The sequence below is a fragment of the Zonotrichia leucophrys genome, chromosome 4 (genome assembly GCF_028769735.1).
Source record: "Zonotrichia leucophrys gambelii isolate GWCS_2022_RI chromosome 4, RI_Zleu_2.0, whole genome shotgun sequence".
Taxonomy (NCBI): domain Eukaryota; kingdom Metazoa; phylum Chordata; class Aves; order Passeriformes; family Passerellidae; genus Zonotrichia; species Zonotrichia leucophrys.
The window spans coordinates 59404739-59427627 of NC_088173.1; the positions used below are offsets into that span (position 1 = coordinate 59404739).

Here is a 22889-nt window from a genome sequence, read left to right on the forward strand (position 1 = left end):
GAAATATTTTACATTAATGACCCTGTCTGTACCAAAGCTAGGCAGAGTTTATTAGGTACTATGAGAAAAGCCTTTTTATCTCATCAAAACAGGGCAAACTATCAAGCTATGCAGAATTATTACACATAGAATTTATTTTTAAGGTGGGTTTCAAGAAATACTAAACTGATGTTTGGATCCAAGCAAACCTATGAAAAGGAGTGCTAAAAGCAATGGGAAAGCAGATTCTAAAGGATAACTGATCCTACCCTAAGTCCCTATCATACCTTGTTCAGATAATAAATAATCTATGGACTGTTTTAATATCTTTCATGTATACATGAATTACAATTTTCCAGCACTATAATTTTAAAGATAAAATGTAGGGTTAAATGATTTGCATGAGTACATACATTTGTTACTATAAAAAAACCACAGTACTGACACCTGATTAAATATACTGTAAGAGCATGAAAGTTTGAGCTACAGACTGTGAATTGCTCCTAGCTGTGTAATATATAAATTAATCTCAAGAGATGATTGTTTCTCTTAGCACATGCCCTTACTGTCTGCAGTTCAGTTTTCCTGACTTGCAGCATTTGGAATGGAATAGGATCAAGTTGCTGGTTTTGACTTCTAGGTGCAAAATTACTTTTTTGCCACCAAAAGGAACCCACCTGTACCAAATAACAACCCAAACAGCAATTACAAAACAGTCAGTTATCTAAGATATGTCGATATCTTATCAAATAGATTTAACACAGATATTATATATTTTTATATCTAGTTAAAATTATTTTCTTTGGTAATACCCACAAGCTTATTTTTCTGAGAATCTATCATTTTGGTAGCTGTAAGGTTGGATACAAGCAAAAAGCTACCTCTCTTGAAACCAGAAAAATGGAATAGCAATGAAAACTGAGTCATAGACTTGTCAAAATGTTCCTGAAAGAATTCTAAAATGCTAACTACCCACAAGAAGTAAAAATAGAGCCCAAACTCTAACAACACTGTCCTACTGCAGAGGTTTGTACAAACTAATTGAAAATTAGTTCACACTGTCAGACTACTAGAGGCTGCAATAAATCCGGCAAGCAGTAATTAAACATATCTGAACAAGTTTATAAATTATTTAACACAGTATTTAACACAGCATTTGAGTTGAGTAGGGACAATGTTAGATCTGTATCATGACTCAGATACACTTAACTAAAACACCCAAAAGTGGCAAGTCTGAAGTGGGTACCCAACTAACCAAGCATATACAACCCAATTCCATTTGCTGTTTAAAGGCTGAGTTGTGGTATCAGTACTCAATTATACAGAAGCATTTTTGCTATTTAATACACATAGCTTTAACAAAATGGCTATAAATGCTGGAAACAGGTACAACCTCAAGCACCACTCTGCAACTACAATTCAAATTGATCACAGCAGAATGATATAAAATATTATCTTGTTTACACTGAGGTGTCAACAATCTGAGTGTAGAAAACTGTAACTTCAGTACTTTCTTGGTCATGGAAGCTCGTAAGTTTCAGATAATGAAACAGTAAAATCAATACGACATTCACTGCAGTAGTATTTTAAATACCCAACAAAAAAGTGCGACTTTGGGCTGCTGGGGAAAATACTATTTATTATACATTAAATACAAATTTGAAATGTGTTGTGGACACATCTGCAGGGTTACAGGTAAAAAAAAATACAAAGTTGTGTTCTGCATCTCTCAAGACTGACACTTCAAAAAAATTTCACAAAATACCAAGCAAGAGTTCATCTTTGTAACAACAGCAAAGGTAATTTTGCATAACATTTTTTGCTTGGCATATTATCTTTGTTCCCTCCCTGCATTAAGTACCTACAGTTTGTAAACAGTCTTTCAAAGTGTTAATAGCTTTAGGAATGTGTAATCACAGTTTCTATGAATTCATCCCACAAAGAATTATAATGCTACACAGTAGTTTCGTGTTTCCATAAACCAGTTCTAATATTACCAGTACTGTCTGCAGTGAGCAAAGGTCCATCCTGTCCACTGCTTTTCAGTGGCCCATTCTGGATGGCTAAATTTAAGCCATAAGATTTTTGTTGGTTTTCAAGTTCGGCTGCTATTGGTTTCCTCAGAATATCTTTTTTGTTGTTGGTAGCTATTGTTTTCTCTGTATTTCTGCTACTTTTTGGAAGTGTACTGCAAGCATCACTGCTTTCTTGCTGGGACTGGTTATACTGACGTTCCCTGTATGCCAGATAGGCCCTTCTGCTCCTGGAGTGCCCTTCGCTGTTGCTCTGGCGCGTTTTGGGTAAGCCATTTTGCACACTTCCTTCCACACTCGTGGGAACGTCGTAGGCATATTCCCTCAGCACTGCGAGCCTGCTGGCACGATGGCCCTTGCTCCGGTTCTTATGGTGCCGGCTGGGGTGTCCATTTGTCCGGAACTGCACCTCTAATGGAGCTACGTGCATTTTGATATCATTATCTACTGAATGCTCAGTCAGACTGTTATCAAGTTGAGGACCTGTGTTCAATGGCAGAGAAGTAGGGTGGCACTGAGCTGCTGCAGCTTGTAAGTTAGTTAGTTTACAACCTTGAGACGAATTTTTTAGGCTTGAGGCACTTTTATTTGTGCATGAGGATTCTGCGCTACTGTTGGTGCATTTTGGGGCCTCTCCGTTGGTTCCACTGGAACTGGAGGGTGGCACATTTACTTGCACTGAATATGTACTCCTTCCTGGGCAGCACGTTGTTATCCAAGCATGCCTGACATCTTCCCTGTTAATGCAATGGTGCACCATAAGAAAGGCACTGAGGCTTAAACATGTCACCCCAAAAAAACAGCTGAAGATCAGGTCCATAGGATAATATAAGGAGATGGACAGAGCTCCAAAGATCCACAGCGTAACATACAAAACCAAAGTAAGGCCCACTCCCAGAAGCTGTGCTGGAAAACTGTGTTCATTCTCCAGAGCAGATGTGGACACCAGGGACACTGACAAGGAATCCTGATGGGCCAGTTCCCCGTGCTCGTTGGTGGCCAGACGCTGCTGCTCCTCAACAGCCTCCTTCAGCTCGTATTTGCGTTCAGGGTGACGCTTTAGTTGGATGAATATACTCAGGAAATACATGCAGTTTATGAAAATTATAAAACTAGCAGGTCCATAAAATGCTCCTAAGCTAGGTTCCCAAGCCATCCAGCAACTGCAAAAGAAACAAACCAAAGAATAAATTAACATCTCGCACAAGGCACTTATGCTTTTTCAGTTCATTGACATGATCTTGTCTGTGTTATGTTTTCAGGAAGAATCAGAATTAATTGCAACAAGCATTCAAAAAAAAGCAAGCCTAATAAATATGAGGACAAAGCTCTCACTTATAGGGTACTTACTAAGGTGCACTAGGTCTGCTGCCATAATTTCGGATGTTTGCTGCAGCTGTTATTCCACAAACTATGATAGGGATCCCTCCACCAATGAGGTAGAACCTAAAAAATAAAACAAATTTATCAGCAGCTGCTAAAGTGAAATGGATTTTAAGTCACCATGAGGGAAATTAGAGCTTTCCAGGATTTGGGAAGCATACAAGCTCTTCATGAAACTAAAGAGAGTGAATCAGGTTTGGGCTTTGGCAGTATCAATTGTTTTCTAAGTCTTCCTCACTACAGTTTTTCTCCTCATGCAATAAGCTGCCTCTCTCTCAAAGCTGCTCACTCCCACCTCCCACTCGCAGAGACTGAACAAAAGTATACAGTGTTAGAAGGAAGAAGCAAAAGCACTCAGTCAGAAGTTGTAAACTGCTAGAAAAGAAAAAGGAAACTTAGAATAAAAATACTAAGTGGTATGTCCTGTGTTCCACAGATGAATCTGCCTAATATTTTATACACTGTTAGGTGAAATTTTTTTGGGTGCAGGGGTTCAGCTGACAGCAGGCTGGTTTTGGTTTTTTAAAATTTTTAATGGATTCTCTAATTTTATAGTATATACTTCCTGCTTCCCTGTGGTGGTATTGATGAAAACTGTACACTTTCAAGAAGAAAAAGGGCCTATGTTGTTGGAATATCTCACTTTTCATTCTGATTTGTATGAATTCACATTGCACTCATTAGTGGCAGATCAATAATTACTGATCAGCAGTCAAATTAACAGCACTCAGTCCTGCAGCTTATACTAATCCAGTTGAAATTCAGATCAGAACACAAAAGTGAACTCTTACTGTGACATGCAGGTGACCATTTGGTTTTTATCAACAGGGGACACCTATTAGGGTGGTCCTGGACTTTTCCACTGCATTTCTGACAATTCACCTGAAATTACTCTTGTCTTGCTTGAGACACAAAATAACAGCCTAAAGGAAATTATGAATTTTTTGGAAATCAAGATACACCCAATTTATTATTTACTTGATGAATCCTACAAAGATCAGATTCTGACATTGGTCTATTCTATATCTTGATGCAGTAATCAGGAGCTGGTCAGACAAACAAATCTTTATTTGTACAAGTACTACATTAATGGCAGTTTTATTTTGAACCTAAGTTTAAAAGATAGCAGAAAAAAATAATCCTTCTACAGCCTTTCTGTACAAAGACATCACATATCTGTCCAACTGAGGAAATTCCTGATCTGCAGGAAGCTGGACACTGAGAAAGTCTGAGAAATATAAAACCTATTTGCTCCATTTTTCTCTTGGATACTTGCCTCCAGAGCTACTGCCACTGTCAGAAATGAGGCGCTCACACCTAAAATGGCATGTTCATGTCTATTCAGAGCTGAGCCTGTGAGGTTGGTAATTTTACTGCCATGTTTTCCAAAGCAGAAACTTCATAATAAGTAACAAGGGATATAAAATGCTTGTATGTAGCATAGAAAAGGTTATTGAAAATAATCAGAAAAGCACTTCTGTTTTTCTGCAGTCTCTGTACTTTCAAAATCAAGTTCTTTAAATATTTGCCTGTGACTAATCAAAGTTAATCAACTTCTGCCACCTTGTGGAGGATTTCACAGTAGCAGTTTTTAATTAACATCCAGAAGCTGAGGAGGCAACACGAACAAAGTACATCAGTATTTTCTAATAAGAGCATTGCACATATGTGAATTTAACAGAGAATTAGTTTGTCTCATTTCTGGGATTTCAGAAATGAAAATTTTAGGAGGAACATCACACAAAAAACACTATTTTCGTTTGACAATAAGTGACACTCCTATTTTTCAAATAATTTTGTAAACAATCTTTGGAAAATATATTTAACTGTATTTACTTAAATTGCAGTGTTAAATTGTGTGAACAGCTCTACATATTCTTTCTTCTGACAATTTAATGAGTTGTGTTGCTATCTAAAGTCCTAAACAAACCTTCAGTGGTGATGCTGAAACACTTCTGATTTTTAATTTACCGATCAGCAACTCAGCATTGCATCTGTAATACACTAACACCAATAGTCTTTCAGCTCATCCTACTTAACATAACACCGAGGAACAAAAAAATCTAAAGGAACTTTACAGACACGGAGAAAACACAAGGGGATCGACTTTTTACATTTTCTGGTCAGAATATAAATGTATATAACCTGGGAAATAAGGAGCCACAGAAACAAACAACTCACCTCAGCATTGGCCTGGGTGGAGGAGGTGGCTCATCAGGATCTTGACACCTTTTTGCTTTTTTGGTTACCTGCTTGTAAATATTACGAGATGTCACTCCCAGCCACAGAACTGTTGCAAGAGTGGAATAATGGAGAATTATCCCAACCTTAAAACAAAAACAGACGACAAAAAAAGAATTAACCCCTAAATATTTCCTTTCTACTAAGTTAATACACAATTCATTAAACTCACAACTCGACATAAACCTGAAATTTTCAAAAGCTCAATTCAAGAGAAAAAAACCCTCTTATTTTATACGACCACTCTATCAAGTGATTGTCATAATATTAAAAAAAATCAAGTTATTATAGTTTAAAATAACAAAAATATGTAATGCAAACCTTTAAAACTTAGTAACAGGAGAAAAAGACTTTCAGAAGTGTACATATCAATCACACACTTTAGGAAACTGTATTTTACAAAAGACTTAATTTAAAATGTCCTGTGTTACAGATATCATTCAAATTGAAACAAGTAAGAGAACAGCAAACTCGTGATACTGTGATAAGTATGGAGCAGATGGCAAAACACAGCCAGCCAACACTCATCAGCAATTTTATCAAAATGCAAAGATAAAGAGAGTGCATTAGATATTTAACCTGCCCCAACATGAATGCAGTCTGCTTCACAGTGGAATCTCCTTATCCTCTGCTGCCTTATTCAAAAGCCAACACTGCCATGACAGCACGTGCACGAAGAAGGGGCAACACTTAGGTTCAATTAAGCTGACTAGAAGTGGGTTTTTTGCCTTTTTCAGTCACCAGTAAAAACACACAACTTTTAAACAGCCTATCTGTATCACAAGGTTTCTTCTGGAGGATTTCTGTCTCCAGGAAGGTATGAAAAAAAGATGTGTGTGTGTGTGTGTGCGCACACACATAGGAGAAAGTTCAGGGATATATTTTACTGCAACACTTTGAACCGTCAGTGTAATAACTCCAGTAAATTCAAATAAAAACCATTATGGAATATTATGGTGAGAGACTTGAAAATTTTTGTAAACACTGGATAAAAAAAATTAAAATTTCACTAACATTTTTTGAAAGCAGGAACTGTTATACTGAAACACTGCAACTGAATTGAGATGGCCAAATTTTTGAAGGGCAAATCATTAGAAAGAAGGAGTCTCAATAAAGCATGGAGGCTTGAAGCACTTCTCTCCCCTCCCCTTCAGTTTTACTGAGCAAATGGAAATAGGTATTTTAATACCTGTGAAAATTAGATCTCACATGGCCTGTAAAGGCTACATACAGGCCTATAAAATAATTTCAAAGTAAGTCAGTCTCAAAAACAGAAATAACCAATGAAACTTATTTTCTGTGGTAGCATTTTGGGAAAAAATATCTATTGCACATTTTACAAGGGTATGTAGTGATAGGAGGAATGACTTTAAAATGAAAGACTGCTGATTTATATTAGATATAAGAAAGTTAGGTTTTTACAGTGAGACTGGCAAAACACAGGCACAGGTTGCTCAGAGAGGCATTAGATGCCCAATCTCTGGAAATATTGCAGGTCAGGTTGGATGGGGCTCTGAGCAATCTGATCTACTTGAAGATGTCCATCTTTACTGCAGGGGTGTTGGACTAGATGACTTAAAACATTTTCTTTTTCTAGATTTTGTATTTTGATGAATGCCTATGCAGCATTAGAGTTCTGTAAGTGGCAAGGAGGGCATATTCATATATAAGAGTACAAAACCAGTAACAGAGTTTTACTTACTGCTTGACAAATACTGGCATTCCTGGTCTGAGTTATGCCTCCAATAAACACCACACATGTCAGGAAAATATGAAAGCTCAAGTTAACTAACATATGCCAGCTTTTAACACTGATCCTGATCACACTGTTAAAAGAAACAAATTAGACAATATAAAGCACAGTTACAATACTGTTTTCAGAAACTAGCTAGATACTCTTGTGATAAACAACATATAATTCTTCTTAATGATTGTTTGACTACCACATACTTTGTAATCAAATACGATCTTAAATTAAAACACCCACCTATTACCAACTTTATATATCTATTTGGGGCTCGAGTTAAAAATTTTAGGATTCAAGCTTTCACATCAACAGAAATGTAAAAGGCTGAACAGTTTGTTAAATTCTATCATTATTATTGAGTGGCCTTCTCTTTTATAATTCATGAAGCAAAATGAAGAATTAAAGGAGAGACATGGTTATGACAGCTAAATTATCATACTCAAGAAAGACAAAATAGCTACTCGCATAACTGTTAGTTTGCATCAATAAATTTTATAAGGAAAAAAACACTGAAAGCATATCACTATATCATGCTCTTAAAAATAGAAAAGGTAGTCCTAAGCTGATCAAACTCATTTTCCTAGTCTGGTAATTTTGATTCCTACCTGTGATGGTATATGTAACTGACCATGATCATCAACAAGCACATCAGCAAAACCATGGCAGTGGCATAAATTACTGGATGCAGAAGGTCAGCTGGCTGTGTATATAACTCAGCTCCAGTCAAGTCCTGACAATAAAAACAAAAAAAACATTAGTCCACTATATCTATTTTTTGAGGGTGAGGCAATGACAAAGGGAACACAAAAAGTAAAGTAAAGAACTTTACAAGAAGTAAACACCTTCCAGATGAAATGTCTTCTTTCCTTTCCCACTGGTCCCAAAACAACTCTTCAATTATTTATTTGTTATTTCTGGGTTTCTTCTATGATTTTTTGCTATTCTGGCTGACCTTTATAAATGCAGTCACAATTCTTATAGAGCAGTTCAACTTCATATATTTTTGAAGATACACAGAGGTCAGCAGCTTAAAGAAATACACAATTTTCTTCGTCTTAAAATATTTCTATGTAAAGATGTGGAATAACTGTGTGTTTCAGTTGTGATTATCTTCTTTACCAGCCCAAAGAACATCACAGACAGGAAAATGTTAAACAATCTGCATCTGGAATGGAATGACCCCATGCACATGAAATCAGAGGTTGGGCACTGGACTGCTTAGAAAACAACCTGAGTTAGTGGTAGACAAAAGCCAACCACAAGTCAGCAACGTCACCTGTAGCCCAAGGCCACCCTTTGCCATGTAAGCACTGACACATCAAGTGGGTGAGCTGATCCTTTCCTTCTGCTGAGAGACCACCCTGCAGCAGCTGCAGTTTGAGGCTCCCCAGCACGAGAAAGACACTGACATACTGGATGGAGCAAGTCTAACAGATCACCAGGACACTAGCAGTGTATCCTGAAGCATACACTGTCTGAGGCTGAAGATGAGGTCTTTTATCTTTAAGAAGAAAAGGAAGAGGGGAGAAATCTCATTATTGTATTAAACTACCTACTGGGATGGTATAAAGAAGACCAAGTCAAACTCTTTCAAACTCTTCTTGGAGCTGAACCATCCACTAATGAAAGGAAACTGACACTACCAGCAACACAGAAAATTCTGATTAGACACAGGAGAAAAATTCTGAAGTGGTCACATACTGCCCAGAGAGCCTGTGTCCCTGGAGATATTAAAAGATTGACTGAATGTGATCTGAAGCAGTAAGATTTGACTTTAAAAGCAGTGTCATGGTTTGACCAGGAAGGAGTGGGAATTCTGGGAAGCTGTGGTCAAACCAATGAAGGTTTTGGGTTTCATACTGACACCTGGTGTAGCCAGTGGGGTTTGGACACACCTCCGAGAATACACAGGGGTTAAAAGCAAGGCACTGCCCTGGCACTTCCTCTTTTGGACGTCGTCGGGCGAAGAGGTCAGATCTCTTCCCCCCGCCCGGCCCGCTGCTGCTGGGCGGGGGGAGGGGCCGCCATGCCGTAGGCCTGGGGCCTGGACAGAGGTGGGGGTTGAGGGGGCTTTCAAGGATGGAAGGGTGGGGGAGCCCCAAGAGACATCGAGACATCGGGCAGCCAGCTCCCCCCCCCCCCCCCCCCAGGAGAGCAGCCAGCCAGGAGGAGAAGGAGGGAGACTGCCCGGCCGGAGCGGCAGCGTGTGGGCAGCGTGCGTGGGAGTTGCTCCGGGACCGACAGCAGAGACTGAAAACTTTTAACCCTTTCTTGCATGATTGGGGCCTTGCAAAAATGCTAATCCTCCTCGAAGCTGAATAAGAAGGGAGATGAGAGATGAGATGAGATGAGATGAGATAAGGACTTTGGCCCGGAGATTGTGGAGATGATTGGATGGGGAGAGATGATTTGGAGTGGCCTTTTGGCTGGACTTTTTCTTGTAGCCATGGACTCAGTTGTTCCTGTGACACAGACTGCATTTAGGGGGAGGCAGTGCCTCAAAACCAGGAGGGTTCATTCGTGAGGACCCCCCGGCCCCAGGGGGTTGGAAAAATATGGGGGGGACAGTTGTCCCAAAAGCAGAGACTGTGCCTTTTTGGAGTGAGACAAGGCATCCTTGAAAGACAACCCTAAAAGCAGCTCTGATCCATGCACGGTGGTGAGAGCACTGGGCATGGAAGGAACATGTCACGAGCGGCAAAAGGACCTTTTTTTTCCCCGGGCGGTGCCGAAGTGACAAGGAAGCATCCGAGGTTTCAGTGTGTTTCCAGAAGCCTATGGAACAAGAAGGACTCCTTTCCTCTTCATGAACTGCAGTTTGAGTATACTAAAGTGTCGTGCCGGGCTGGGCAGTTGGTGTTTTTGAGAGAATGTATTGGATTGGGAAAGTCAGGTGGTGGGGGAGGAGGAAAAGTGGTTTTTGTAAGGTTTTCAATTCTTTTCTTCTTTTTCCTTATAGTCTCTCCCTATTTTCCTGTAGTTTAAGTAATAAAGTGGTCTTTATGTTTAAGTTAGAGCCTGTTTTGCTTATTCCTGGTCACATCTCACAGCAGACACCAGGGTGAGGCATTTTCATGGGGGGCACTGGCTCTGTGCCAGGCTCAAACCATGACAAGCAGTCAAACTTTGAGCAGGTTAACTGGACCAAACGGCACCAGATGTTCCTACCAGACTGTTATTCTATGATTACTGTTTGACCAGAATAGATAGTTGGTAATTCTAAGAGAATTCAACAGCTCCATAGCACCAATTAAATTTTCTGTATCTGCCCAGATTTTAGTTTACTCAGAAGAAGAAATAATTCTGTTTGAAAGCAGTTATAATTTACTAGAGTTCCAGCAGTGGGGAGGGGACGCAGACATGACATGACAACTCAAAAGAAACTGTAGTCCCCAGCAAAAATACATTAAATTTACTTAACTATGATTACTTTTAATTTATTTTTTTTTTCCACTAATTTTTTGAATGGACAGGATACAGAAAAAATCTCTCCCTTATGATTCTGAGTAAATTACTCTTAAACTTCTGGAGTTGGCAAAGTTCAAAAGTGTCCTGAAGAAAAGGAGAAAAAACTTAGCATAAGAAAGAACAGTAAAAGACTGGGAAGAAGTTTCAGTCAGTTTTGAGAAAAAGCAGTGACATTTTTAAGTCTAAGATCAGTAATCTGATTTCAAGGACAGAAAAAGAGTCTTTGAATTAAATTAGAGTCAACAGTCTCTTCACCATACCTTCAATTGTTCTTTCATCAGAATATAAATTCGTTATTCCTAACTAACTCAACAACCTCATTTCAAACTAATTTAATCAAGTTGTCAGTTTGATTCTTATCTATTTGGTTTACTTTGGCACCTGGCAAAGGACCATAAGAATTTATGCCTCAGGCAGCCAGTGTCATCTGATTTCAACACTACCCATGGCCTGGTTGTTATGCAGCTGGGGATCCTTGAGAACTCACTGCTGTTACAAGCATGAGCAAATGTTTAGTCACACCTAGCCCAGGAGTACCAGGCAACACCAACTACAGGGCAATTCTGCTTGCTGCTTCCAGACTGGTGTCAGGTATGCATTGGTGTGAATTTTGACAATGAGAGCTACAAAATCACAAGGTTTACAATAATCTTCTAAAACATGTGAGGAAAGTCAGTATATGCCTTGCCTAGATAGGCCTTGACCCAATAACCAATGGAATAAATCAAAGGAATTCTTTATCCATTCCACTAACATTTTTCATCTAGTAAAAAGAGTAAGGGGAGTAAATAATGTTATTTCTGAGTTAAACTGATCCTAAATAATTACTGAGTAAAAAAGAATGACAGTAATAGTAGAGATGGCATTAAGAATACTGGGGAGTTTATAGTTAATTAGCAGAACTCTTGTTTCTTCTCAAGCACTATTGCTGGGTTTTTTCCTTCTCTTCAGTCTATAATGAGTTTTCAGCTGAGCCTTCTGCTTATCTCTTCTATCATTAAACAGTGGTGAAGATAATCTCCAAATAAATACAAAGTGTTACAACTGCATCTTCCTAAATCATTAGATCAGAAAACCAGGCACTCAGTGATGTGTTTCCTTATCAGAGGACTTCACATTCTGAAATGTATGAAGAGGGTCAGTACACTACAAATTCCTTTCTTCTACACATTATGTACTAAAGTAAAGTAGAATAAAATAGAGTGAAATAGCTCTGGTTAAGTCATTCACCATCCAAGCCAGGATGATGAACCACCATGTTCAGGTCCCTTCTGCCTCTGCTATTTCACATATTTGATGTTAATGACAACTGCTGGATAAAAGAGCAAACTTCTAAAACTCAACCCAAAAGAACTTCCTCTGAGCCCGAGTCAGAAGCCAGACTTGCACAACATGATGGGAGTCTAGAAAGTAAATAGGCTATTATGGCTTTTTTGGTTAATATATGGATAGGCATTATGAAAAGCATTTTTAGCAGCACAGAGTTAGATTTTAGAGCACATCCAGAGTTTCTGCAGTGTATTATCTGTGTGCAAAGAACATCTGTCAGGTGAGTGTTATTCTGGGTCCCTCCTCTCCAGTCTCTACAGCCTAACGTTTTGCAAAGTGCTTAATATTTAAAGAATACCAGTTTTGAGCGAGTATACAACAAGAGCTACTGACAGAAAAAGGAGAAAACTGCCCCTTTCTCTAACTTGATTTCTGATTGTTAACAGTTCCCTCTACAATTCACAAGAGGATAATCATATAATCTTACCATGTGTTAATTCAGAATTAGTCTTCATAGAAGCAGACTGAGCATGCTTTTCATTTTTCTTCCTCCAGGTGACAGAAATGTGACCAATTTAAAGCATAATCTCTCTTTACATGCATATTATACATACAAATGAATTTTATTTCTGTTTTAACAGATGCTGCTAAATTTTAGGAGATTATTATATATTTTAAAAATATCAAAGAAAGGAGCACTACTTGTAGAAGTTTACTTGATTGCAGAAGTTTAAAGTAATTTAAAACACTACCCTCAAAGGTAAATAGAAAAGTTGCTCTCTTTGAGCTCTTTTAAAAAGCCTGGCATGTAAATCAATTTTATGTAAGTTTAGCCTGGTAATTACCATTTAATTCTCTTCTGAGGAAGATTTTTAAAAATCTGAGTTGCTAAAGAAAAATATCATCTTCTAATCCACTGATCATCATAAAAGAGTGCTCCTTCTTCCATGTATGACTACATAAAATATATATTTAGTTCCACATGGAACACATTAACTGCCACAAAACCCATGCCAAATTTACATTTAACAGCATTTCCTAAATCTCATAATATTTCACTACTAGTCCATCTTATTTATGTATCACATTTTATAATTTAGTGTCTGTAGGGATTACTGATGAGCAGGGTTATAAAAAGGGAAGTTTCCCAGGCCAGACTCTAAAATTAAGAATTCTGAGAAGAGACAAAGAAGAAATTTAGCTTTCCAAGTGAGGAGCACTAAAAGAAAGTGTCTCTTCACCATGCTTCAGAAGTGGTTCACCATTTTATTGATATCAATACGCTTAGACTAGATTTTGGATACTATTTTTCAGCAGTATTTTATAAGTATTTTTCATAGCTACTAAGTGTTTTGATCTTTTTTTCATTTCCACTGATGTCTTCTGTTAACAGACCTACATACTAGTGAATTAACAATTAATTTGGAGTGAAATAACTGTCTTTGGTTATGCATCACAGAAAACATACCTGGGAAACACTCCTGGTCAACTGACAAAGTCAACAAATCTAACACAGAGAAGGTAGTTTAAAAAAAGGGCAGTAATAGTTGAAGATAGCCTGTCATTCATACACAAAAGTTTATGAAAGTTCCTGAATTTGATTACGTAACTAATTAAAATGTCTTCCTATAATATAATACTTTGCATATGAAAATTCTTTCTTCCTAGCATATCCAGTTGTTCATTAATTATTTATTACCCAATTAATTACACTTTGATAGATTTCTGCTTAAACCTCATCTAACCTCATCGTTTACATCAACAAAAGCAAAAACTAAAGATGCATTTATTATGTCTAGTTTTATGTGAAATGGGGGGTGGGAATGCTTGTTTGCCTTAACTCAAAAAACCAAAGCAAAATTGTATTTTGAAACATTTTTAAATGAAAGAAAGAAATTAAATTCCCAAGCGTCATACCATTAACACAGCATAGTTGCTGAGGGAGTAGCACTGAATGGTGGTAATATTTTCATCAGACAGAAGGATGCGACAGCCATCAGATTTCCATCCCCCTTGTCCGTTCAGGAGGTCGAAGTCCCACTGAGCTGCAACAGCATCTGCTCCATGTGCAATGCGCCGCAGCGTCACGTTGATAGGAACGTGGGGACTGGCTACGTTTAATCCATCTGTTACAAACAAAACGTATTGGCACGTACATTTCTCAGCATGAAACTAACACTTTAATCAAAATAAGGGAATCAAAATTGTTTGCTAAAGATCATAAAAAAGTAATAATAAAAACAAACCTATCTTGGTAAGAATAACTGGAGTCACAACTGTGCGACGTTTCCCATCGTCAGCCAGATTTGTTGAATTTCCTGTTGCTGGGAAAAGCTTTCCATTGCGAAATGCAATAAGCTGAAGCTTGTAGACAGATTCATCTGCTGGTCTGATTTCTCTTTTTTGTTTTTGGGTGAAAAGGGAAGCTGGCAACTGGATAGAGGCTTCTACAATTGTGTTCTAGAAACAAACAGATTTTTAAAGTTCAAACGAGAAAATTATGTTCTTTACAGAGATTAAATTAGCAATTCCTCTATATGTACAGAGTCAGAGATGAATGCATTTAGCAGACTATGCATCATGACCAACCTATTTTGACAGTGTTTTCAAGTAATCCAGGATAAAATAGCTTTATCAGGTTATTAAAGCCTTAAAACATTTTTAAAAGAAAAAAAGATTCTGCGGTTACTTTATGGTAACTGTTACAGAGACTAAAGTTAAAGTTGGTATCAGTAAAGTATTACCAGAGTTTTTCAAGACTAGACTATAAGCAACTAGAAGCAGCAACCAACACAAGCAGAGAGAAATGCTGCAATTGTGCACTAGTACCATTCAAAACAAAATGCGGTGTACAAACAGGGTGGTTTTACTTGTGTATAAATACTACTTGAGTGAGAAGCATGCATATAATTTCATAGAATTAGACAAGCATAAATTGTAATATACATCCTGCAGTGACATTCAAGCAAATTAAGTGCTAAAAACAAACTGGTAAGTTGGGAAATATAAGTGAAAAAAATACTTTTATGGAATATGAGGAAGTGTTTCCATTTCATACACACCCATACAGAGATGTAATACATGTAGGTGAGTGTATGTGTGTGCAGATGCACACACAAAACTATCAGGTCCATCTTCTACTTCATGCTTAATTACAGTATAACTCTGAGCAGAATATTTCACATTTTTAAGGACACTGCTAATATTTGATTTAATATGTAATTAAGGTGAAAGTACAGAAAAATAAAGATGTATTATTACAAACTAGGAAGTGTCTCAATTTCCATACTTATGAAAAAGTCAGAAAGGATCTTTCAACTACAAAGTTAGAATGAAGAAAACCACACCTACTCATTACAATCTGTGTCCATTAAAACAACTATTTTATAATCAAGCTTTATTATCCTTTACCCCTTTAATTCTTCTCACAGTCATTTTGGATTACACAAAAAAGCTAATTTAAACTTAGAAAATAGTAACAATAAACTTGCTTGCCAAATTATTCATATATATAATTGCAAAGTCAGTAGGGAAACAAAGAGCATCCCACCTTTAAAGCCAGGCTTGACAGTGTGTTTGAAACATTGCACTTAAAGCTTAGTTGTTTATCTAGATTTCCATCTGGGTCTCTTCTCCCATAATCACTGAGTCCTGTACGGTCTGATGTAGCCACTTTCTGAAATACGGTGCAAGTCATCCCAGTGAATCCAGCAGCCTTTATTACATAGGCCTCAAGAGCAATATTTGGAGAATACTGTAACAACAAAAATCAAACATGAAATGATTTTACACACCACAGACAGGATAATAAAGAATCTAAAAGGGATTCTCTGTCTTCACAGAAAAACACATCCAGAAAAGCATCTCAGTTATCTGGCAGGTATAAATCTTTTCAGAGTATTGCTCTACTCCCTTCAGAAATAGTAGGCATTTCAGATAATGCCAGCATTTATTAAGAAAAATAAAAAGCTATTCAAATTCAAGAGTGAGCAAAACCTCCTCTAAATAAATAAATAAATTCATGCTTACAGTAGAATAAACTTGAGCTCCGTTTGCAAGCCGATACATAGCGATTTTCTGTAGACACTGTACAATTCTGGTGCAAGCCTTGGCTTCCCTTTGTGCCATCCACAGAACACGTTCATCAGCCAACATAATATTACTTGCTATGTCCACCATGACGTCGCCAAGCTAACATGGAAGAGAAGTAAGACTCTTTTATAGGTGTGAAAGCATTCAGCAGGTGGGGTCATCATCAGAAAACACAAAGTGAGCTGGCAGCACAAAAAGCACAAAGAAAATGGTTGCTCCTATTTCAATCACCTCATCACGTTGATACTGAAAAACTTTGACTTTCACACTTACTCCCACTGAAGAAAAATGTAGTGCCAATAGAATGTGTCTGTTTATACAGTACTCAGGAAAAAACCCACGATAAATATTTTATTAAAAGGAAATGGTGCAATACTCCACCTTCTACTGTACTAACTGCTTAAGAGGACCATTTACAATCAACTTGGAAACCAAAACTATAAATCAACTATAATACAGTTTGCATGTATAACAGAAGATACTAGGAAAAGAAAAAACAGGCAAAAATTAGCATACAACCCATCTGTTTTGCTTCCTTTTAGCAAGTCAAACTTTTTTAAAATTGCTTTCTTGTTTGCCTTCAAATTTGCATGACCTGTTTTAGGTCACAGATTTACATGAGAGAGACAGCAAATATCCATAGGTACCAGTGCTGCTTTCAAACCATCAATTACATTGTTTTGAAGTTCACAGTCCTTACCCTGCCTTCTGTATGAAAAGCAAATGATAAAGGGAACTTACTTATTTAGGCCACTCTACCAAAAATAATGAGCAACATTGACAACATTGACCTATGCAAGATTTTCACATTTAAGGAGCAGTGACAAATACTGGACCAAAAGCAAAGATGAGTATAATTTTTAGTTGAATTGACCAAAATGCAATTGACAGTGCCTAAATTTAAGGACTGGAATTTTCAGCTTGAAGAGACAAAGGGTAAGGTGAGGAAGGTATCTCCTTTACTATGCAGGCTTCCCATTTTTTTTCCCAATATTACTAATAAGAAGAGAACAGAGTAATTTGCTCTTCTCTTTAAAAATCTTTAAATATAAAGGCAAGAATTGGAATGAAAAAGTATTTTTTATTTTGAGAACTGGATCTCTGAGGAACATAATTTTCAATCAGTAAAAATTCTTGTAAATTCCTTAAGTAGCATTTGCAGGCTGCAGTCCTTTCATTAAATCTTCAACAACAAAGTTAAATTAACTGAAAGTATTTGTCATGACTCATTACTACTTGAGAAATGGCAACAAGTTTTACACATCAACACACAGTGACTTTAGAATAAACCAGCACAATTTGTAGAATTAAAGTTGTGTCATGCTTTTAAAATATATTACACATTATTCTTCCTCCTACTTATCGAAGTATGAGCAAGTTTTTCCTGCTGTATTCTAAATTAAGACAATCTGTTAAGAACTTTCTGAACAATTGTCTTGTTGCTTCTGATACGAAAGTGCTAATAATTTGTTATTTACTGTACTAATCTTTTAAACAGCCCCTTTAGCACAAACTAGGAAATGAAAAGGAGGATGGTACAACTAAATCAATATGAAAAACAGGGTCAAGAACAAGTTCATAGAGTAACAACCTGAGAAGAAACCAAGCCTCAACAGCTACTAAAATTTTCACATGAAATTGTACTCATGTTCTTTAAATATACCAGCAAATCACAGACTGACTTCGAAACAAATCCACTGAGAAAAAAACCCATTGTCTAAGATGAAAATCCTCTAAGGAGTTCTGCAAAGGATGTAGAACCAGCATTTATGGTTTGGTGGAGGGTGGACAGGGAAAATTTGGCTTTTTTTAATGCACGAGTTTAAACTCGAGGCATTGTGGTCTCCAACTTCCCAACATGCACTGTACAGTGAGATCAATATAACCTCTGTTCAGCAGTGAAACAGAGAGTTTCTACCCACTGGTGGGACTATTCAACTACTTGCATTTTTCTCCCCAAAAATGAGCGTTCTCTAAGATTTTGTTTTAATGTCTTATCTTATATCCTGCAAGACAGAGGAGTCCTGAAAACCTTAGAGATATGGCTCAATATTGAATAAAGACAGTCTATCACAGTAGAAGGGGAGAAGATAAGTCTTGTTTTATTCATTATTGAGAGGATCTCTGAGGCTTTCATTATTTGTTTTTAGATAAGAACATAGCAATGAAAACCTGTGTGACCCACTCCATATTAAATAAAAACAGACTTACTGTACCTATCTCCCTGCTCCAGTGCTGACCAGAGGTGTTACTCACATACAGGTCCAGTGAATGCTGGATCATCTCAGCGCGAATGCAAAGTCTGTGACCATGGGTCAGCAACTTCAGGGACCTACTAAACAAACAAAAACATGGAATAGAATCTGACAATCCACTAACTCAGTGCCTGCATCTAGTGTTGGGAAGATTTCACTGCTCAGAATACTTAAGGACAAACACTTCAGTTATCTTTAAAGTGATGGCAAATTATCCAGTTACCTCTTTATATTTTTCAGCAAATCTTCCAAATTTCTCTATCATTTCAGCCACAAAAATAACATCCATTTTATCAGAAAAATTTGCTGCTTCAACTGTGTAAGCCAAGAGCTGTCTTGCTGTTGCCACTGCATTAGTGAGGTTGAGAGGCATCTAAATAGAGAACAAACATGAGCATTTGAAAAAGAACAAGATAGAGACAACACTTCCCCAATTAATAAATAAGCATTGATCCAAAGAAGAGAACAACTCCAAGAGGGCTCACAGTATTTTGAGTAGCTAAGGACCACCACCTTATCTGTAAGCAAAAACATTTCCTACAAGCCAGAGAACTACTGTTTGTACTGGCAGCCAGCAACTGGGATTTGTGCTGTTTGTCCTAGAAGGGAGAGAGGTATTACACCAAAAAAAAAGGAAAAAAATCCCCCAAAACAGTATTGTCAACTGCTTATTTTCATTTTCACCAAAGCCAAGGCATGACAACACAAAGCTCTTTAAATATAGCAAGAGAAGCCAAAACCAATTCAAACAAACCACTGCCACAGCATTCACTCTCAATTCTGTAATTATAGGAAACATTTGGAATGGCATACACACACAAAAAAACAAGACAGATCTCACTATGGCAAAGGTCATGATTTCACTCCTGAAACAAACCCCATGCTGGAAAATTCTTCACTAAATAATACACAACATCCACATGTCTGAGCCAGCAGGAACCAAAAACGGGAAATTTCACATAGTATACTGGAAAGCTGTGCTAATGTTATCAGCTCATGTTCAGATGCTGTTTATCCATGATAATCTAAACTACAGAGGCTCTCTCTCTGGTTTTTGGCGTGGAGATATCTAGTCTGCCCTACTGAATATGAAAAGTGCCACCTAAGCACAACTATATATGTGTCCTTGCCAGTCTTAGCACTTGTACATAAATTCCAATGTGAGTAATGGAAGTTAATTTTTTTGTTAATTTGCTGAAAGTTATATATTTAAAGTGCAAATTAAGTTCAAAGTCATAACACATACTGAACAAAGTCAACCTTTAAATTCAGACACTCTTCATGATTTCTTTGAACTTTTTCTTTAATCATGAATTTCTTGTCACCTAAAACTGTACTTGTTCAATACACAAACAAGAACAGCAGAATACGAATGCTCTTGTAGAATGTTATAAAGGTTTTATTTTATTTTACATGTGAATCTTTATTTGATTTTAAAATGTTTGGCAAAGTTTTGATGTTCAAAACAGCTCAACTACCTTTGTTCAAAGGCTATAAACATGCTTGTAACATGATTACATTTGACATTAATCTCAGAGACAAGAAACTTCTGTGCAGAATACTGCTAAAATTTCCAGGCCTACTACACATAAAAAGAAGGCAATTTTTGTAAGTAAAAACAACTCCCTAACCCAAAACATTTCCCTTCTCCTTTTAAAAGAAGTTCTGCATAGAATACCTGTTTACATTTATTTTTGAGTAGATAATAGGAGGTTATCTACTTCACATATGAAAATTATTCTTCTGCTTTTCTGAAGATAGCAGTCTGATGCTTACACTTTAAACTTCCTAACACAACGCTGGCAGCATTTTTCCACAACCTGAAAAATGCTGGCTAACCAAAAGCATTTAAAACAACCTTACGTTATCTATGCTCTTGAGCATCTGGGCTATGGTAAATAGGCAGGAGTGGCACTGAGTTGTCACAGACCTTGCAGAAAAATGTGAATTCCCAGGTGAGGAAAAAGCAAACCAGGAGCACTGAAGCTCTATTTAAACTAACACTCAACCTTTCTGTGTCCCAGAAAAGGACGAAGTGATCCCAGCATCACCTCTCTCCTGTTAACCAGTCAATAAGAAAGAACATTTGAGCCCTCAAACCTGTTTCATGTGACCAAGCCAAGGCATGCACCTCTAGTGCTAAGAATATAAAGCAGAAAAGCAAATAGTTATGTCAACCTTTAAGTTTTTGTTGGGTCAGAACAGGCATTCCCTTTTTTTTTTTTCCTTCTCACCCCTGCAATCTTTGTTGGCCAGTGCTCAGGGGTCCTCAGGGAACCAGAGAAGGAGAACAGAAAGCTGTGTCAGCATTATTAAGTACCTGAACACAGAGGGAGCAAGTCAGCCCATCTTACACAATAGGCAGTACAAATCTTTTGCCTCAAACTGGAGTTAGCCCGAACAACTGGACATCAAGATGTCACTGTGTATATAAACCTAAGGCATCCCAAAGAGGAAAATACCAGTTTGGATCTGATTGTCACGGTTGGGGGCTGAGGTGCTTCAGATAGGTAGTGTGAAGTTTTCCTAAAAGATTGTGAGATGAACTGGAACACTCCAAACCCACACAACATGTAGAAATCCTACCCTGCGCTCAGACAAGCACCACGGCCCCATATTAAACTTAAGTGGTGCTACCAACATCATCATCCAGTGACCAAGCATTATTAATAAAAAACAAACAAAAAACCAACCACCAAACTCCAAAACACCACACCAAAAACAATCTCGTATTTCCATGGTTTCACCTCTTGCATGCAGACCAGTGTTCTGACTGCACAAGTTGGAAAACAAGCTTAAACCAACAGTTCAAAGCTTTATGGAGTAATTTCCAACAGAGCACCTACACAGACAAGGATGGGTACACTGCTACAGAACAGCATTTGTGGAAGAGTGCATTAACTACATAAACATCAAAAGGAACTTGTAGCTGAAAAATTTTGTTTCATAGCTACAATTTAAATTCTAGAATGCTCTCTTCAACCTGATAAGTACTACCACATAAAGAAGCCTAGTTTTTACTTACTACTTTCATTAGTTAACCCTTATCAATCACATCAAATCTACAAAAGGTTTACAGTAACAAAGGCAGAGGAGAGTTTGACTACTCTCTACCACTATAATGAAAAGAGCTGTTCTCATTAAGCCTGCCTTGTTACTCTATAGCATGTGGGCAGAACAGGGCATCCAGCTGACAAAAATAATCACGACAAGCCATTCTCTTATGCTTTAGATAAGTACAAAGAATAAAATCTTCCTTGCACTTTCAATCTAGGGCATTCAAAACAGATACTAAACCAAGCTTTTAACCTAAACCTACAAGTTTCAGTATTGTACTCACAGGCATGTGTCCACCATAACCTATCTAGACCACCAGTATTTCCAGCTTGGAGAAGATAAAGGGTCTTCTGAGTTTTTATTTTCATTAATTAGATTTTCGTAATTTGGTTTTACAGAAATGCACAAATTACCTGATTGAACATATACAGAACTCGAGTCACATCATTTGCATACTGGCACCTGGAGTAGTCCTCGTCTGCCCAGTACCCTCCCCTGTCGCATCTGCGCCAGGCTCTTCTCTCATCTTGGGAGTTGCCAGGATATATCCCACTGCCAGCAGAGTAACGTGTACACAGCAGGTATGCAGTGATGCCTGCCAATGTTCTGGGCCACCTGGGGAGTCAAAAGGGAAAAAAACCCCTCACATTTAGACAAATTTACATCACAAGCAAATAAAAGGATTAAGCACTACAACATGAAATAAAGAGACACTCAAAACTAAGCATCTCTAAACTATTTAAAGGGCCACCTTTGCTCATCTTCAGCACTTTCAAGCTGTTCATATTTCTGTCTATTAACAAAATGACTTCTAATGCTAGTATGGTTTTGAATTCTTTCATGAGGTTTCAGGTGGAGAAAAGGTGCTTGTAAAATTACTAAAATAGTTTACATTTTTTGACAAAAAACTTTGCCTACTTCATGAAAAATTCCCTGTTAACACTATAAAAACAAATTGATGCTTGCTTTCTACTTGTCCTCTACAAATGCATCAATACAACCGTCAAACAACTGCACTCAGATTTGCACCAAACTGCAGATATGAACAGATGATTACATTTGCAGTATTCAAGAAACACTAGTAGCAGAAGTACAACCACTCTGACCAGTTTTGCAAACAAAATACCAAATAGAATTTAATGGGAAAAAATTTGTTTTTAATGTCAAGAAAGGAGACAAGAATTTCCTTCACTCAAGGTATGTGAAACTATGCCCTTCTTAAGAAAACTCCTAACATTTTCTCCACTTTCTCCCCTAAGTTTACTGCATATTTTATCTGTACAAACAAACACAGATAACAAAAGCCCCAGAAAATAAACTGCTATACATCTGTAATACATTGGTCATTCATTAGAGCAGAACAGA

The 22889-nt window shown here is 37.5% G+C and overlaps 1 protein-coding gene across 1 annotated transcript in view; it reads right to left on the reverse strand.

The window, feature by feature from the left end:
- Positions 1-1598: 1598 nt before the first annotated feature.
- The window catches only part of ADGRA3 (adhesion G protein-coupled receptor A3), a 54707-nt gene continuing 33416 nt past the window's right edge, over positions 1599-22889 (reverse strand). Inside the window, exons 9-19 of the mRNA XM_064711885.1 lie at positions 21938-22139; positions 18691-18840; positions 16150-16311; positions 15671-15874; positions 14367-14580; positions 14038-14246; positions 7989-8113; positions 7339-7462; positions 5577-5722; positions 3363-3458; positions 1599-3175 (exon numbers count right to left, since the gene is read on the reverse strand). Coding sequence (XP_064567955.1) covers positions 1933-3175; positions 3363-3458; positions 5577-5722; positions 7339-7462; positions 7989-8113; positions 14038-14246; positions 14367-14580; positions 15671-15874; positions 16150-16311; positions 18691-18840; positions 21938-22139 — 2875 coding nt within the window. The 3' untranslated portion in view covers positions 1599-1932. The remainder of the gene's footprint in view (positions 3176-3362; positions 3459-5576; positions 5723-7338; positions 7463-7988; positions 8114-14037; positions 14247-14366; positions 14581-15670; positions 15875-16149; positions 16312-18690; positions 18841-21937; positions 22140-22889) is intronic.